Source organism: Mobula birostris, chromosome 3 (assembly GCF_030028105.1).
Source record: "Mobula birostris isolate sMobBir1 chromosome 3, sMobBir1.hap1, whole genome shotgun sequence".
Taxonomy (NCBI): Eukaryota; Metazoa; Chordata; class Chondrichthyes; order Myliobatiformes; family Myliobatidae; genus Mobula; species Mobula birostris.
In genome coordinates, this window is record NC_092372.1 from 70,998,221 (window position 1) to 71,017,031 (window position 18,811).

Sequence of the window (18,811 nt, forward strand, 5' to 3'; positions counted from 1 at the left end):
AATGCTGAGCAACTCAACTAATTAAGTAAGCTTGGAATGAAAAGCCAGTTTCTGCAGAATTGATAATCAAACTACTAGATTGCCCCAATATAAAAAAACTTGGTGCATTAATACCCAATGTCCTTCAGGGATCAAATCTTCCATGAGACTGCGGATCTAGCAGTGTGGCTGAATTTGCCTCTTCAGGCCAACGGTAAACAGGAATGCACAAAATATGTCAGCCTTACCAGCGAGGTCAAGGAGAACTGCGGTGGACTTTGTTATACACGTTATTATTTGGGCATTCGGCTATAAATTATCCCTTCCTGCACTTGGGCATGATGAAATAAGAGTCCTGATAACTATTGTTGGCTCCTTTGTTTGGGTTTTTATTCAAGTATTGTTCTGTACTGAGAATATCCTCAGTCCCATGGAGCCAGCAGAGTTATCAAAACACTGCTTCATCATGCCCAAGTGCAGGAAGGAACAGTTTACAGTAGAATATATAAATAAGAAACATACAAATCAAAGTCCACCAACATACAACTTCGGAGTTAGGGACCAGCACAGGCGAAAACTTGAATAAAAATCCAAGCAAGAGCACACTGCATGATTTTAACAGAATTTGTAATTATTGTATCATTTCCAAATAAAAACAAGGAAGCCAGAAGAACATTTCCAACGAAGGGTTCTCTCTCAGGAAGGTATTTGCCTTACAGGGTTTTCAAAAGTTGTGTTCCAGAAATCAAAGATCAAGGGAAAAATAAGTTGAACATTCTACTTTCTGTATGTCAGACTATTGGAAAGCCCACAAAAGAAATGAAACCATTAACTATAAAATGCTGGCAACATGGCTGTATTGTTTAAGCATCTCCAATTAGAAGCTGGTTAATATATAGCTTAAAATAAAATTTCAGAGGATGACAGAAAACGCTTGGTAATAAAGTGATCGTTAAAATGGTTTCATAGTCAAACCATCTGCAGGCACGCTGCTCTGACGAAAATGTCTTTGACTGAAAACACTATCTCAGTATCCATTGCCACAGATTCCTTGTGATTTTCTGGGAATCACCAGCTTTCTTGTTTTTATTTCAGATTTCTAGCATTTTCTTTTTTTCCTTGCTAAATCAATTGCACTGCATTGTGTGAATCCAAACTCAGCAAAATTGGCATCAGTGCTAACACAGACTGTAAGTGCCGGAACCTGGAGCAACAAACGAGAGGCTGGAGGATCCCAGCGAACCAGAAAGTATCTGTGCAGGGAAATGGACAGTCGACACTTCTGTACGCTACTTCAATAGCCATAGAGAGAGTTCATTATCAACAAACACTGCTTTCAAAACATTCTTGACATCAAAAGCCATACCCCCATTCCCATCCTTAAGGACATGGAACATAAGTAACCAGAGGTAGTAGGCCACCTAACCCCTAGATCATAGATGACCCAGTCCGGGTCTCAAACCACTCTTCTGCTCCCCAACTCCTAAGTAGTGTAAATATCTGTTAACCTCTGCAATGAATACATCCAATACTGTCTGTGGGAAGAGGATTCCAGAGGTTCACAATCCTCAGATGAAATTACTCCTCCATCTCTGACTGAAATGTTTGATCCCTTTTTTCTGAATCTAAGCCACCTATATTTAGGTATCTCTATAACAGGGCAAAACTTTCTCACCTTCAGGGAATTGACAGTGTGGTTGCTGAGAAGTTCTTCAATAAGATCAACTGCTTCGAGACTATTTTGAGTATAGACCCAAGCTGCTCAAACCTTCTTCATATGTCAGCCTCTTTGCTTCAGGAATCAACCCTAGCGAATCTCCTTTGCACTACCTCCCATACAAGTAGATCTTTAAATATGGAGACCAAATCAGTGGGCAGTCTCATCAGTGCCCCATACGTGTGCAGCACAAGAGTATTATTGTTTCTAAAATAATCAAGATCATTGCCATTGCTGTTTCTTACCTTACTTAGGGCCATTAGCGTTACCAAATTACATCTCAGAAACATTTTTTAAAGCTGTTTTTCGTAATGTTTCTTGTAACGTTGATAAACATCTTCCTCCAAACTATTTATTTAATAACTTCCCTTTGAGCTTGACATTTTAAAGCTTGGATCCCAGTCATTACTTCAATCAGATACCAGATCTTGTTAAATTTGACCATTCTGTTATCACTGACCTGGGATATCTCACTGACCTCAAGATCCCCTCGTATACATTTACATCCATACAGATGGTTTGTAAGATCTTCACCCTTTCACCAAATTTATAGGTCATTCAACAACTTTCATATCATAGTGCTTTTTAAATAGTTGGCTTTCTGGCTTTTCAACATCCCATGGCAATATAGTGCATTGTCCTCATCATTATAGTACTGGGGTCAGATACCACTCTGTGAATTGTGTTTCTGCATTGCTCCAGCAGCTTTACTTAGTTGTCATTGGAATTGTCTCTACTGCTACACTTATAAATAAAGGATTGCCTCGATTGGCAGCTACATTCGTATCTTCAGCTTAACTCTTCCTTCCCTAATTAAACTTTAACTTTCTGCTGTTGGTGCACTGACTATTCCACCCAAGCAGTTTGTTGACATTTTATTCTACTGAATCTATATGCTACTCCTGAAGCTGTACAGTGGAGCCCCCTAATGGTGAAATGATACCACTGAAGGTATTAAATACTTCCAAACCTGTGCCCATTGTCCATCAGTTCTCCACTAGACTGCTATTATTTTACCTTTTTCTACCTCAATGCATTGTGTAATGATTTGATCTATATGAACAGCATGCAAGCAAGCTTTTCACTGTACCTTGGTACACATGGCAAAAATAAACCAATATCATCCATAAGTAGTCAGTATATTTTTAAAATTCAGTTGCTGCAAACTTTCCAGGTGACTAGTCAATCGGTTAATTGGACTGAAAGTCATACTTTTCCACCCTAAAGTCACAATACAAAGTGGAGACTGTATAAAGCACCGAAGGCAATATTGAAGCCAAGTGTAAACTATCTGCTCAGCTTCTCCCTTCTGAATTCCAAATATTGCTCCTTTCCCTTTCATGGAGGAAGATACAAATCATGAGGTGTAAAGGATCACTTTCTAAGTAGAGGCTCCGAAACAGGTTTTTTTCTAAACTTGACAGCAGACATCATAAATGCTTCACACTCAAACCTGAAGGAAGGGTTTATAGAAAAGAATCAGAATCAGGTTGAGTTTCACAACATACAGCGTGAAAATTGTTGTTTTGTTGCAGCAGTACATGGCAAAGCATAGTAATAAAAACTGTAAATTAATTTACATTTACACAAAGTTAAATTAAGTTAGTGCAAAAAAGAAAAAAGTACTGAGGAATTTGAACGCAAACAACAGGAATTCTGCAGATGCTGGAAATTCAAGCAAAACACATCAAAGTACTGAGGAAGTTCATTGTCCATTCAGAGATCTGATGGCAGAGGGGAAAATGCTGTTCTAGGCTGCTGGACTTGCTGCGTTCTCTCAAAGACATTTCACCACTCATCTGAGGCTACGTCCACACTAGATAATTTTGAAAATGCAGGTTTCATGTAAAAACGACAAGTGTCCACACCAGATGTTTTTGAAATACCTCCGTCCACATTAAAACAGATATTTGGGCGAATCTCCTCCTATTGGGGATGCGCAGGACACACAGAAAACAAGCAGAGGAAATGTTATGTACTTGGTGCGTGTTTGTCCAGTTACAGACTAGAAAATCATAAAAAGGAAATTGCCAAACGAAATATTTGGTGCGCATTTGTCCAGAAACATTTCCTACAGCCATAGTCTCTTCACCGATGAAAGGGCCGACAGCTACAACTAAATGCAATAAGGCTTGCTACTGGGCAAAAGTGAAATTTGCTGTTACCTCATTTATTTGCCTTTATTTTTGCCATGTCTTTCTGTATTATTTTGCTGTATTTAACATGTGCAATAAAACGAGTTACTGGGCAGAAGTGACAATTGCATCTATTGAATGTTTGCACAAGCAATACATTAATAAAGCACCTTGATAAATGTATAAAACATGTCTGTATCAGTGTTATTTTGTATTTCCACACGTTACATTAGGCTGTTACACATCTATTGTCAGATATTGTTGTGGTGTTGGAAGTTCTTTTGAAGACCCTGACCTGGAATTACACGCTGGCTTCAGTTATTTGCAGGAATGGGACCCGCTCTCAGGGTTTCATGACTGACCATTATTCAATATGCCAAGGATGTGGCCTAAGAGATTAGCTCGTCTTTGGAGTTCTGGGATCTCATGGCTCTGGAGACGGGCAGACCGAAGGTTGGTGTCTCTGCAGGAATCTGGTGTGTCCTGGGAGACGGAAGATCGAAAGCAGTGAGCTGGCTGCTGGCTGTGTGCCCAGAGACCAGAGTTCTTTGAGCACGGAAAAAGTGACGCAACAGACTTTTAACATTGTAAATTAGCGAGTTGTTGTGGATTCCCCTCTCGCTGTGAAATGGAGACATCTCCTTTTCCCTTATTAGGGAGAGAGAAAGCCGAATACGGGGTGAATGATTAGCCTTTGGGGTACTGCAACTCAGTGTCTTTGCTGTTGCTTTGCTGCACGCTTGAGTGCTCGGTGGGGGGTGCCGATGCTTTTGTTGCTGGTGGGGGAGAGGGGATTGTTGCTTTGCTGCTGCTTACATGTGGGAGGGGCTTTGGGGTTCTAACATTTAACTGTCATTTATTCTTTGGGACACTTCTCTGTTTTCGTGGATGGTTGCTAAGAAAAAGTATTTCAGGATGTATATTGTATACATTTCTCTGACATTAAATATACCTTTGAAACTTTTGAATTAAGCTGGTTTAAATAAAAAATTAAGAAATAAATAAAAATCAAATTCAAAAACATGTTAATTAATTACAAACATAAAAAAATAGTTAAATAAACAAATTAACTACACAGTTTTTTAGTTAAGATCAGTAATCCTATACTAATGAATGGGGCAATGCTAAAATACACTAGCTATAGCATGTGTAGTGCTGAGAAGCCATATTATGAACACATAGGTAAAAGCTGAAGTTGGCTATTTGGTCCCTCATGCCTACCACTCAATAAGCCGTTGGCTGACCTTCACTCTAGCGCCACCTTCCTAGCACTAATTCCACATCTCTCCATTCCATTGATAGTCACAGATCTGCCAGAGTAATCAGCATTTCCATATGGAGTACAGAAGCCCAGAATGCATTGATGTGCAGGGGCAGGCTTCGTGTCAGCCCGGTTTTTGTTCACTGTGGTGTTGGCTCCTCTCAGTTGTACTGAACCAGAGCAGGTAACAAAGACGCTTCAGGAGCCAACAGAGAGAACCAGAGATGAGGAATAAAAGCCCAGGAGATCGTGAACAGACAATTACTCAAGTGCTAATGCAGAGTCCAAAAAAAAGTGCAAAGTACAAACTACACACACACACACACACACAAACACACAGTTAAAAATATCATAAATTAACCTTCAAAATCAAGAGACACTAATCAACACTTTATTCCTACCTTTTGCTGCTGTGGTTTTGAGCTACAGGAACCAGAAATTTCAGAAAGTTTGGTGTAGAAGTTGAAGAAGGAAGCCTTGATCGTAGACAGTTAAGTTGAGAAGCACTGATCGCAGTTTCAAAAACAAGATAAGATTTACTAGAGAACAGTTTTGAAAGTTTCCAAAAGCTTCAGCATCAGATTTACAGAGACATTCCTTAACAAAGTATCATACAGAAAGTTTAGTCAGGATTAAAAGCATTATTGAAGCCTACTGTTAAAGCTTCTTGAGATTCTCAGGATGACTTTACATCTCATGGGGCATTCAGATTATAGAAACTGTACAACTCAAAATGAGAACTGGGTTTTTCTATTCCACCTGAGAAACCCTAAGTCTAGACTTCCAAATTCCCCAAAGGGTCCTCTCCCACTCTGAGTTCAAAATATTCAAAGCGAACAATCTAACCTTACCTTATGTACTGCAGTTCTAGGAGCCCACAAATTGACATCATTTAGAAAGCAGTCTGTCTACATCAGCTGGATCATTGGGGACTAACTGAACAGAAGCCAACAAATAAATTACAAAACACTGAAGATATTTGTAAGAACAAGTGCCAGAAATAATTCTGAGAAAAGTAATTTATGTGGCAGGGGTGCAAGACTAGATGGAGCAGCCAGATGGAATCATTTAGAGGTTCTGTCAAACGCTGGTGTCCACTGAATATAGATGTTCAGCCTCTGCTCACTTCCCATCACCTTATGAACTTCCTATCATAAATGCTCTCTATCGAGTGTACCAAGTACCCGCTATGGTTAGCCCAAATATGCCTTTCTGGTCAACAGCTGGAATAGGGTCTGATGAGCAACCAAAGCCTAAAACTGATTGTTTTTCTTCACAGTTGCTTTTTCAACCAAACAACACCCCAAGGTAGCCTCAACTCATTTCTAGGAGGGAAAGCAAAATGTAATGGATTCAAATGCCTATGTTTATTCTTTATCATTGCCAGATTTGGACCTGTATTAATTGAAAGTTCCTAGATATCTCCCTTATGTAGTGGCTCTTTGCCAATGACATTACAGTTTAGTCGTTCCTCCCTACTTTGTGAAGGTAAATGGGAGCAATAGCAGAGATCTCAGAGAAATGCATTTACTACCTATAGTGCAATGCATTCTGCTGTGAATTTTTGAGCCGTGTCATATTTTTTAAATAAATATTTAAATATAAACAGCTTCTCTGAGCTCAGGACACTTTGAAAGTTTCCAGAAAGTTAATTTTCCTGACTTAAACATAAACAATTTAAATGCATATATCCTAATAATCTCAAGAGATGAGCAGTTTTCCTTAAAGCTTAAAATAACGAAAAGCAAGTATCTTCTTGAAATGCTCGAAAAGTACACACAGTTCAGGTTTATGCAAGGAAAAGTCATTGACAGTCAAGAACACGCAAGATAATGAAAGACAGAGACAGAGATGGAACAATGGTTTTTGGAACAGTAAATTACTCAAAACGGTACTCAAACAGAATAAATAGTTTCCAAATCTACAATTAGATTCTTCCTGAAATTTCAATTATACTTGAAAGGAATGCACATAAAAGTGGTGTATTTTTCCAATGAAATACCTCGAATTTGATCCACAGAAATGCCTCCAAAGGGCTTCAACAAATGGTTTGTGCTCCTACTTTAGGGAGACAGTAAAACCATAAGACATAGGAGCAGATTTAGTCCATTTGCCCCATCCAGTCTGCTGCACCATTCCATCATGGCTGACTTATCATCTCTCCCAACCCCATTCTCTTGCCTTCTGCTCATAACCTTTGACGCCCTGACTAATCAAGAACCCATTAAACTCCTCTTTTAATACACCCAAGGACTTGGCATCCACAGCCTTCTGTGGCAATGAATTCCACAGATTCACTAACCTCTGGCAAAGAAATTCCTCATCTCTATTCTAAATGGATATCTCTCTATTCTGAGGCTATGCCCTCTAGTCCTAGACTCTATCACTACAGGAAACATCCTCTCAACATCCACTCTATCTAGGCCTTTCAATATTCAACAGGTTTCAATAAAATCCTCCCACCCATCCCCATTCTTCTAACCTCCCATGAAACTCCTCTGGATCCTCTCCTGTGCCAGCACAGCTTTTCTTAGATAAAGGACACCAAAACTGCTCACAATATTCCAAGTGCAGTCTGACCATTGCCTTATAAAGTCTCAGCCTTACATCCTTGCTTTTATATTCTAGTGTTGAAATGAATGTTAACATTGCATTTACCTTCCTCACTACTGATTCAACCTGTAAATTAACCTTTGGGGAAACCTGCACGAGGCCTCACAAGTCCATATGCACCACTGATTTTTGAAATTTCTCCCCATTTAAGAAAATAGTCTATGCCTTTATTCCTTCTACCAAACTGCATAGCCAAACACATCCCTACATTGACTATTCCATCTGCCACTTCTTTGTCCATCCTCCCAATGTGTCCAAGTCCTTCTGCAGACTCCCTGCTTCCTCAACACTACCTGCCCCTCCACCTAACTTTGGATCATCTGCAACCTTGGCCACAAAATTATCAAATGTAGTCCATCTGGTCCAGGGGACTTATCTACCGTGAGACATTTCAGCTTTCCATTTACCTTTGGTTTAGTAAAAGCAACTACACTCACTCCCGCCCCCCCCCCCTTGACACTCTTGAATTCCTGGCATACTGCTGATGTCTTTCACAGTGAAGACTGAAACAAAATATTTATTAAGTTCATTACTATCTCTCTGGTATAATTTTCCAGCAGTCCAATATCCACTCTCACATCCCTTTTGCTCTTTATGCATCTTGGGAAAGACTTTGGGTATCCTCTTTTATATCATTGGCTAGCTTACCTTGTTATTTCATTTTTACTCTCTTTAATGCTTTTTAGTTGCCTTCTGTTGGTTTTTCAAAGCTTCCCAATCCTCAAACTCCGCACTAATATTTGCAATATTATATGCCCTCTCTTTTGCTTTTATTCTGTCTTTGACTTCCCTTGTCAGCCATGGGTTGCCTCATCCCCTCTTATTCTGCACCTTCCAAATTGCTCCCAGAAACTCCAGGCATTGCTCTTCTGCCATCATCCCTGATACTGCCTACTTCCAATCAGCTTTGGTCAGCTCCTCTCTCATGCCTCTGTAATTCCCTTTACTCTGCTGTAATACTGATACATCTGACCATCTCCTCCCACTCAAACTTCAGGGTAAATTCTATTATATTATGATTACTTACTCCTAAGGGTTCTTTGACCTTAAACTCCCTAATCTAATCTGGTTCACAACACCCAATCCAGGATTGCCTTTGCCTAGTGGGCCCAAACTACAAGCAATTCTAAAAAACCATCTTGTAGGCATTCTACAAATTCAATCTCTTGGGATCCAGCACCAACCTAATTTTTCTAATCTGCCAACATATTAAACCTTCCCCCCCCCAAACCCCCGGATTATCCTAACATTGTCCTTTTTACATTTTTCTCTATCTCCTGTGGTAATTTGTACTCCACATCCTGGCTACTATTTGCAAGCCTGTATATAGCTCCCATCAGGGTCTTTTTACCCTTGCAATTTCTTAACTCTACCCACAAAGGGTCCACATTGTCTGATACTGCGTCACCTCTAAGGATTTGATTTCCTTTTTGCCAACAGGGCCACCCTAGCTCTTTTTACCTACCTGCCCATCATGTCAATACAAGGTGCATCCTTGGATTTTAAACTCTCAACTATGATATTCTTTCAGTCACAACTCTGTGATGCCCATAACTTCATACCCACCAACTTCTAACTGTGCTACGAGGTCATCTACCTTATTCCGTATACTGTGTGCATTCAAATGTAACACCCTCAGACCTGTATTCATCACCCTTTTTGATTTTGCTCCCATGTTACAATTAAACATGCCACCAACAGCAATTTTGCCTTACAGTCTGCCTGTCCTTTCTCAGTCTCACTACACACTGCATCACTTGTCTACCATCTGCCCAGTACTGAGCCCTATCATTCCAGTTCCCATTCCCCTGCCAAAAAGTATAAACCCTCCCCAACACCTCTAGCAAACCTGCCCACAAGGATATTGGTCCCCTTGTGTTTAAGAGTAACCCATCCTTTTTGTACAGGTCATACCTTCCCCAAAGAGATCCCAATGATCCAGAATTCTGAAACTCTACATCTTGCACTAATTCCTCTGCTAGAGATCTGAGCTATTTCTTAAATGAGTCAGGTTTCATCCATGCTGGTTCAGAGCACTGATAACTGAAAGTGGCACACAGTTCAACCAAATTTGCTGCGGAAGACATTCATTTTCAAAAGAAAGCAATCTCACCATTTTGAATCTGACCTACTGAAAGGGCAGTAAGAGGCAGAAGGAAAACTGATGGGATCCATATTTGGCTGCAGTCTGTAAACTTGATTTCAGCAACCTTGCCAAGAGACACCACGAAGTATAGACCAACTGAAAAAATTAACGAACCTGGGAAGAAATCTCTTATTTTGTTATTTCTTAGAGGTTTTTTTTTGTTTAGGGTAGAGCTGGTACTTTACATCACTGATGGTATCAAGCACAAGAAATTGCAGCAACCAGCAATTAGCTGGCTGACTCGGCAGGTTGTGGGGGGAATAGTTCAAGTCTAAGCTCTGTACCAGGACTATGAGTTTCTCCAGCAAATTATACGTTGCTCCTGATTTTAGCATCTGCAGTCTTTTGTACCTACAAGAATCCCAGGTAAGACACAGTTCTGATTTAAAATCTGCTTCAACCTTAAGTGTATATTTATTGAAGGATGGCAAATATTTCACCATCAGTATCGATCAGCCACTGGGTCTGACTGAACTGGTCACTTAGACCAATCAATTCCTGCCTAGTTGTGGCTACTTCTCCATTATTAACCTTTGCTCAGACATGAAGACCAGACTGAGAGTGCCCAAAGTCCTTAGAATCAGGATGTTCAGAGCCAACAAACAGAACAGGAGACAGTGCATCTTCAATAGCTCGGGCTGATTTCAAAATCAGAGTCCAACCGAAAACTCAGTACTACCAGAACAAAACATCTGGTGCGTTTAGCATCTTATTAAGCACCCTTCTTCACCATCGTGACAAAATGGCTGCAGTTGTGTACCATTCCAAAACTGCAGAGCCGTTGCATGTCTAGTCTACTCTGAAATCCATAGCCTTAATCACCAATGAAGACAAGGGCAAAAGGCACATGAGAACACCAACAGCAGCAGACACCTCTCTAAATCACACCCCATTCCGACTTGGAAAGATGATCACTGGTTTATTAATTGTCGCAGGTGGCACACCCCATCCAAGCAGTTTTATTCAAACCATCTGATACACCAAGTACCATTTTCACTCAAACTGGTTTGCAACAGGAATGACGACACATACAACAAAGGGGATAAAGCCAGGGAGAAGAAACGAAGATCAGCCTTTTTGGAAATAAACAACATTCCGCAGGGGTTTTTATGCGTTTTATGTACAGGTGGTAAAATAACCCTGTTGTTTATATTCAGTAACCTCAAAAGCTGCATTTACCTTTCGGAGAAGCAAATGCTTTAAATGCTTGGTGTGCAACTGCCCAGCGTGCTCCAGCGTGCCTAGCATTTGACTGATTGCTTGGCTCCTGTGATAATTAACCAGCATATGCCATCATGCTATAAGCAATACCGAAAACACAATCTAGCAGGCAAAACACCATCCAGAAACACCTCTACAGCCATAAAAAAAATCATCTCACCTTCTTTTCAACATCAGCCCTCCATCCCTTCCACTGGAACTCATCTTCAAATACTTAAAAAAGTTTGGAGTGGAGGTTGAAGCCCACAGTGGATCTACAGACCTGTGCAATCTGAGGTGAGCCCATTTGCTGCCAGTGTTACCATTTGATGGGTTCAGGCTACATAGGCAGCGAACAGGAGAGACAAAGACAAGCAGCCAATATCAGAGGAGATTGTAATTAAGGAGCATTGATTGACATTGGTCATTACAAAGTGCAAGAGGTCCCACCTTAAAGGAGAAGACATTTTAGTTCAAATGGTCTGCACTGGCATTTGGTGATGCTCATCCTGCAGCAGGTTGAAGTTCCCCAGGAGAAACCTCAGCCTACAATTCAGAGGATAAAGGACATGATGATCCTTGGGATCAGAACATTCACTTATTGCTCAGAAAGGCTCAGGATCCTTTGCATGCACTGCAGCTGTTACAGGATACGCACAGTGCCATCTCCAGCCCAGGCCCTTTCGTAAAGCCTGAATATTCTTCCAGAAAGATTATGGCAATGTGTATGGGAAACTACAGCTGCATTGGCTTTGAATAGATTAATGACGGCAAAACTGGAATCAGTCCACAAACACTTCCTTTTGAAGTGGACTCCTCTCCAAACCCACCCATTTTCAATCACAGGAGACAGTGTAACAAGAGGGAAAGAAAGCCGAGATCACAGATGATTGCACAACCAGCTACAGACAGAAGCAACACTGCACTGCCAGATGAGTTCTCCTCCCTCGTCTCAACGAGAATGCTTCATTACAGATGAGCATTTCACTATCTGTGAAGGTCAATTCACTTCTAAATGACTTAGGAGAGCATTTCATTTCTCGGCATCCAAAATGAATCCTTTAAGCTATTTTTATGGAATGGAAACGTTCACATCCATCAAACAGTATTCTATTCCCTGATAATGATATTCAGTCTCGTCCATGTAATGTGGGAAGACTTCCATACATCAGTAAAGACTATGACATGAAATTTCATTCCATATCATTATTTCCTCACCAACAGTGCAAAAAAAAAATCCATGCAGCAAATGATGCAATAAACTAAGAGAGGAGCATTTGGCTAAAAGGTAGATTTTTGAAAGCGTAAACAAGAGAAAAGCAAGAAACCTGGAGTGATTTTGCACAGGAGGACTAAAATGTGCAGCCAGGCAGCTGAAGCTCTGCACACAACAATGACATGGAGGTGTATGCAGGTTTTTGGTGGATGAGACACACGGGGATAATTCTGGAGGATGGAGGTGAGGATGATCAAATACAAGATATGGACTCGGTGTTTTAGACAATGGAGATAACAAAGGGTGCACTCAGGAAGAACAAAACAAACTGCCTTACATTTACCCTATTTGGGTGAGACAAGAGCAGAGGCTTGGTGTTCAGCCATAGCGTCAGGAAGCTTGCTGACGGAGACGACAAAGGGCTTGAGGGTTGAGGAGCATGTACGCTGTCTTGAAGTGAATGAGACGTCAGGGGACGGGGAGGCACGACTATCACAGAGTGAGTGGGCCAGTCCTTCAGAGACCAGGGACTGAACAACTAATCTCCAGCTCCAAGGGAGAGGCTCCAAGTAGAAGCACGGAGCTTTACAAGTAGAAACAGAAACACTGTCAAAAAGACTCCATAATTCTGATTGATCAGTTTTATAGTAAGGCCAGTATATCATTCAACACACACTTTAAGTAAAAGAGGAGAACTAAGAGACTTCTATAAGAAAGTATTTGTTCCAGGCAAGATTTGAATAACTCTAATGGGGTGTAGTCTGTAAAGTATCAAATATCTTACTTTTGTTTGTGTGGCGTGTCTGTGCTCACTGAGTGATACCTCATCAGCTTTGGTTTGGGAAAGGATGGAGTCTCGGCGATGATCTCTTGTGGCTGCTCAGTGCTGGAGGGCATGTAACTAAAGGTATTGGCTCGTCTTCGAAATGCTGGTTGACTTTCTTCAGTGTCGTTTTCCAAGTCTTGCAGCAGATCCCCTGTGGAACCATGAGACTTTATAGGACTAGTAGGCATCTCCTGGTCCTCACTTTCATCCAAAGAGTCATCCTGTCAGGAAACAACAGCAAATACATGCAATTAATCAGACAGCTCTCTGTGTCTTATTGGTCTTTAACCTTAAAACCTGCATTTGTGCATTTTTCTTTTCTTGGTGATTTTCATGATTTTTCTCTTCCCTTCTCTACAAGCCTTCTGTACCAAAAGCAGCTGCAACTCCAGCTGAAAATGGGTAAGTTCCTATAACTGGTGAATACCTAATAAAATACCCTCTTGATTCACACATTTTAAAGAATAAAAAGGTCTTTTTTAAGTTAAAAATAACCTTGCATTTTTGGGGTCAGGCAGAGTGAAATTAAATTAATTAAGAAAATTGGTAGATGTACAGTGGAGAGTATCCTAACCAGTTGGATCACAGCCAAGTCTGGAAGCACCAATGTCCAGCATTGGAAAAGTCTACCGAAATTGGTGGTAGAACCTAATTCATCAATGCCCTTCTCACCATTGAGCACAGTTACATAGAGTGCTACCACGAGAAAGCAATATGCATCAGCAAGGACACCCGCCATCTGGTCAGTTTCTCTTCTCACTACTTCCATTGGGCAGGAGGTGGAGAGGTCTTGGGTCTCACCCCAGCAGGTTCAGGAAGAGTTACAACTCCATTACTATCAGGCTCCTGATCCAGCATGCATAACTACACTCCCAACTCTAAATTGATTCTACAAACTACAGACTCACATTCAAGCAACTCTTTACAAGTTACATTCTTCATTGTTTTTTTTATTTATTTGCATAATTTGTCTTCTTTAGCACATTGTTCATGTATAGTTTTTCGTAAATTCAATTGCATTTCTTTATTTTCCTGTAATGTCTGCAAGAAAATGAATCTCAAGGCAGTATATGGTAACACATATATATTTTGATAGTAAGTTTTACTTTGATGCTCCATACAGCGGCTGACAATAATAAGCAGGAATCTTCCAAATAAAGGCAAGCTAAAGATTCCCTCACACACATACACAGATTCACAGGCGTGAGACTGGCAGCTCAATATTATAACCTAATCCAAACATACTGACTTGCCAGATTTCCTCGGCATTCCCACTCCCTTACTTTCATCACTTAAAATTACCAGCACCACTGTGACAGAAGGTCTTGCCTTTAGGGCAGAATGGGTGTTTATAGTAGTAAGTATCCACAAACAGATCTATATTGCAATGTATTAGAGCTGCTATTGAAAGGCATGCCTTTGCTTTATTTAGACATCAGTTTAACACTAAATCCTCCAGGTTTGGGAGTTCATATCAGGGTTAATGACCCTAACTGGCAAAACAAAATTGTGATGGAAACAGCAATGAAAAATCCTTCTACATCTGAGTGCGACAGTGTTCCTGAGTCTCCACCCAGGACTGGCACGACTGACAGTAGTGAAAACTGAGCTACTGACAGGATGAAGGAAGCCCTGAACATTGCCAGAAATGGAGGCCCTTCATTGCTGTCCTCATGAGCGGTAACACAGTCACTTCTGCAATTACACATTGCTACCACAAGATGGCGGGCAACCAGCACCAGCTCCATAATGGGGGGCAGTATGTTACAAACTTCTCTGCACCCATCAATCCAAATTTTCCCCAGGATGATACCAATTTAAAAAAAAAGGAATCATGCCTGTTTCTTCTTCTAACATTCCTTCTTTCCCCCTCACCATGGTCATTTAAATGAGAAGATGTTCCCGTGCTGTCTGTAAGGAGTTTGTGTGTGTGTGTGTGTGTGTGTGCGTGTGCGTGTGTGCGTGCGCACGCGCGCGTCCCCTCCCACAGTCCAAAGACATGGGTTAATTGGCCATGTAAATTGTCCTGTGATTGAGTTAGGGTTAAATTGGGGGTGGCAGGATAGCATGGCTCGAAAGGCCAGAAGGGCCGATTCCGTGCTGCATCTCAATAAATGAATAAATACTAAAAGCGTACTGTTCCCACTACCTCCTTGTATACCCAATGAATACAACTTCTAAAGGCTCCAGGTTGCACATCCTTCTCAAGCAACAAACCCACTTTGTTCTGGCGTTCTGTTAAGAGAATCACTGTCAGTGTACAGTACTCACAGCCCAGTGCAACAACTCCAAAGTGAAGAACGTGAATTATGAACCAGATTTGAGGTCTCCAAACTTATCTTTGTTTTACATTATGAAACAGTGCAACACAGGTTTAGCGCTAGATCAATGTGAAGAAAGCTATTGAAGGAGATTCTAGTTAGTCATAGTCATACTTTATTGATCCCGAAGGCAATTAGTTTTCGTTACAGTTGCACCAACCAAGAATAGAGTATAAATATAGCAATATAAAACCATAAATAATCAATAGTAGTATGTAAATTATGCCAGGAAATAAGACCAGGACCAGCCTATTGGCTCAGGGTGTCTGACCTTCCAGTGGAGGAGTTGTAAAGTTTGATGGCCACAGGCAGGAATGACTTCCTATGACGCTCAGTGTTGCATCTCGGTGGAATGAGTCTCTGGCTGAATGTACTCCTGTGCCCACCCAGTACATTATGTAGTGGATGGGAGACATTGTCCAAGGTGGCATGCAACTTGGACAGCATCCTCTTTTCAGACACCACCGTCAGAGAGTCCAGTTCCATCCCCACAACATCACTGGCCTTACGAATGAGTTTGTTGATTCTGTTGGTGTCTGCTACCCTCAGCCTGCTGCCCCAGCACACAACAGCAAACATGATGGCACTGGCCACCACCGACTCGTAGAACATCCTCAGCATTGTCCGACAGATGTTAAAGGACCTCAGTCTCCTCAGGAAATAGAGACGGCTCTGACCCTTCTTGTAGACAGCCTCAGTGTTCTTTGACCAGTCCAGTTTATTGTCAATTCGTATCCCCAGGTATTTGTAATCCTTCACCATGTCCACACTGACCCCTTGGATGGAAACAGGGGTCGCTGGTACCTTAGCTCTCCTCAGGTCCACCACCAGCTCCTTAGCCTTTTTCACATTAAGCTGCAGATAATTCTGCTCACACCATGTGACAAAGTTTCCTACTGTAGCCCTGTACTCAGCCTCATCTCCCTCGCTGATGCATCCAACTATGGCAGAGTCATCAGAAAACTTCTGAAGATGACAAGACTCTGTGCAGCAGTTGAAGTCCGAGGTGTAAATGGTGAAGAGAAAGGGAGACAAGACAGTCCCCTGTGGAGCCCCAGTGCTGCTGATCACTCTGTCGGACACACAGTGTTGCAAGCACACGTACTGTGGTCTGCCAGTCAGGTAATCGAGAATCCATGACACAAGGGGAGCACCCACCTGCATCGCTGTCAGCTTCTCCCCCAGCAGAGCAGGGCGGATGGTGTTGAACGCACTGGAGAAGTCAAAAAAACATGACCCTCACAGTGCTCGCTGGCTTGTCCAGGTGGGCATAGACACGGTTCAGCAGGTAGACGATGGCATCCTCAACTCCTAGTCAGAGCTGGCGGGAGAATTGGAGGGGATCTAAGTGTGGCCTAACCATAGGCCGGAGCAGCTCCAGAACAAGTCTCTCCAGGGTCTTCATGATGTGGGAGGTCAATGCCACAGGTCTGTAGTCATTGACGCCGCTGGGGCGCGGCGTCTTCGGCACAGGGACGAGGCAGGACGTCTTCCACAGCACAGGAACCCTCTTGAGAATCAGGCTCACGTTGAAGACATGGTGAAGTATTCCACATAGCTGAGGGGCACAGGCTTTCAGCACCCTAGTACTGACACCATCCGGGCCTGCAGCCTTGCTTGGGTTAAGACATTTCAACTGTCTTCTCACCTGTTCAGCCGTGAAGCTCACCGTGGTGGTTTCGTGTGGGGAAGGGATATAGTCATGAGAGCAGGGTGGGGGACTGTGAGGAGGGGTAGGAGGGGAGAGTGGAATATGTTTTCAAATTGTATACATTTCCAGGTTCAATATTAGACAGGGCAATATATCAGAAAGGAAACAGAATTGTTGCTGCTAGCTACTACAGAAAAGAAACAGAAATAAGATTTAACTTTCAAATGGGCAAACTGAATGGCTCATTGCACCTGTAGATGTTTTATGGTTCTGGGTACAAAACATGTGGGCTTGCTTTAATGATCTGTTGCCACATTCATTTATGAAATATAATGCTGACTGCTAAAACGGATTACAACAACTTGCATGTGCGAAGCACCTTCAATGTAGTTGAAAGCATGTGAAACAAGCAATACCAGGCACTGAAGTACATCAAATGGTGTCTTGTGGTGGGCTGACAAAGAGGTAGATTTGAATAATCGACTTCAGAAAAGTGAGTGAGTGTGACATCCTAATAGTCGAGTCTCTGGAGCTAAAGAGGCTACCACCAGCAGTAGACCAATTAAAACTGGAGATGGTTGCACAAGATTGGAGTATTACCAATTATCCTGGAGGAGTACAAGGCTGAAAGGAGCTGCAGAGAAGAACAAGGCCATGGAGGGATTCAGAAACAAACTGTTGCCAGACCAGGGCCAACACAAGGCAAAGCAGCACGAAAGGGAATGTGTGAGTCAGAAAGCGGGTGGAAGACTTAGAGGCTCGAGAGTTCAGTTTCAGGGCTGGCTGTAAACAGAAAGGCAGCCCTGAGGTCACCAGCATGGTTGACGGGCAAGAGGGGGAAGTAGCTTCTGCAGTAAGCGAGCTGAGACAGGCCACACGCACAGAGCTGGGAGCTATGGCAAATTAGAGGGTGTGTAGGGATTGTGAGGGGTGCAAGGAGAGATATCTTTAGATGGGCCGTCAATGTGCGGACAGAAATAAAAATGGAGTGAGGGAGGGTGTAAGTGCTAAATCCACGGGGACACAGAGCTACTCCTGTGGCAGAAGAAGCCTTTGTGGATAATTCATGCAAGTAGAGTGCCATCCGGTAAGGCAACAGTGAGCCATACTTCCTTAAGGAAGTACAGCTTCGTAAGCAGCTTCAACAGTTTTGTGACAAGCTTCATTTAGAACTAAAGCTATGCTCCACCCACTGTGGAAAGCTACTGCATAAACTGTATAACAGACGTCTGTAAGGCCTTCCGGACCTCTGTCACTGAGTGAATAGCCAAGTACCCTGAACTCACTGTGGAATAACTTATGATACAGATAACTCACCTTGGACAAGCTTGATAGACTCAGAGATACGGGTATTTGTTCTGTCACTGTACTTCCAGCATTTGCTTGGCTTTTGAGGCGAGACCCTCCCTGTCACAAAAAAATAACAATTACATCATCAATTCAACTTCACCACAAAAATCTAGATAAATCTGTATCAGACTTGGAGCTTACAAAAACACGGAAAATCATGCTTTTAGCACTTGCGACTCACCGATGACCCATGTACAGTCTTGGGAGAGCACATATATTAAGAATCCTTTATTAAACACTTAATGCTGTACATCCAATCTAAGTTGTCATTGAACAGAAGCAAAAGACTGCTCAACAGCAGAAAAGGGGTTGCCACAAAGTAGATGTTAACACTGAAATCCTTTATTACACATCCGACATAAAAATGGCCAAGGCTTTCAGGCTAGATCCAAAAAA

General features: G+C 41.9%; 1 protein-coding gene across 8 annotated transcripts in view; it reads right to left on the minus strand.

Moving 5' to 3' along the window:
• Window positions 1-18,811, minus strand: part of LOC140195119 (TBC1 domain family member 1-like) — a 245,790-nt gene that overhangs the window by 77,338 nt on the left and 149,641 nt on the right. For 6 of the 8 annotated variants that reach the window (XM_072252894.1, XM_072252893.1, XM_072252892.1 and 3 more), the window contains exons 9-12: window positions 18,383-18,472; window positions 13,052-13,314; window positions 11,233-11,391; window positions 5,494-5,598 (exon numbers count right to left, since the gene is read on the minus strand). In XM_072252894.1, coding sequence (XP_072108995.1) covers window positions 5,494-5,598; window positions 11,233-11,391; window positions 13,052-13,314; window positions 18,383-18,472 — 617 coding nt within the window. The remainder of the gene's footprint in view (window positions 1-5,493; window positions 5,599-11,232; window positions 11,392-13,051; window positions 13,315-18,382; window positions 18,473-18,811) is intronic. The other 2 variants (XM_072252896.1, XM_072252895.1) reach the window with 1 other exon arrangement.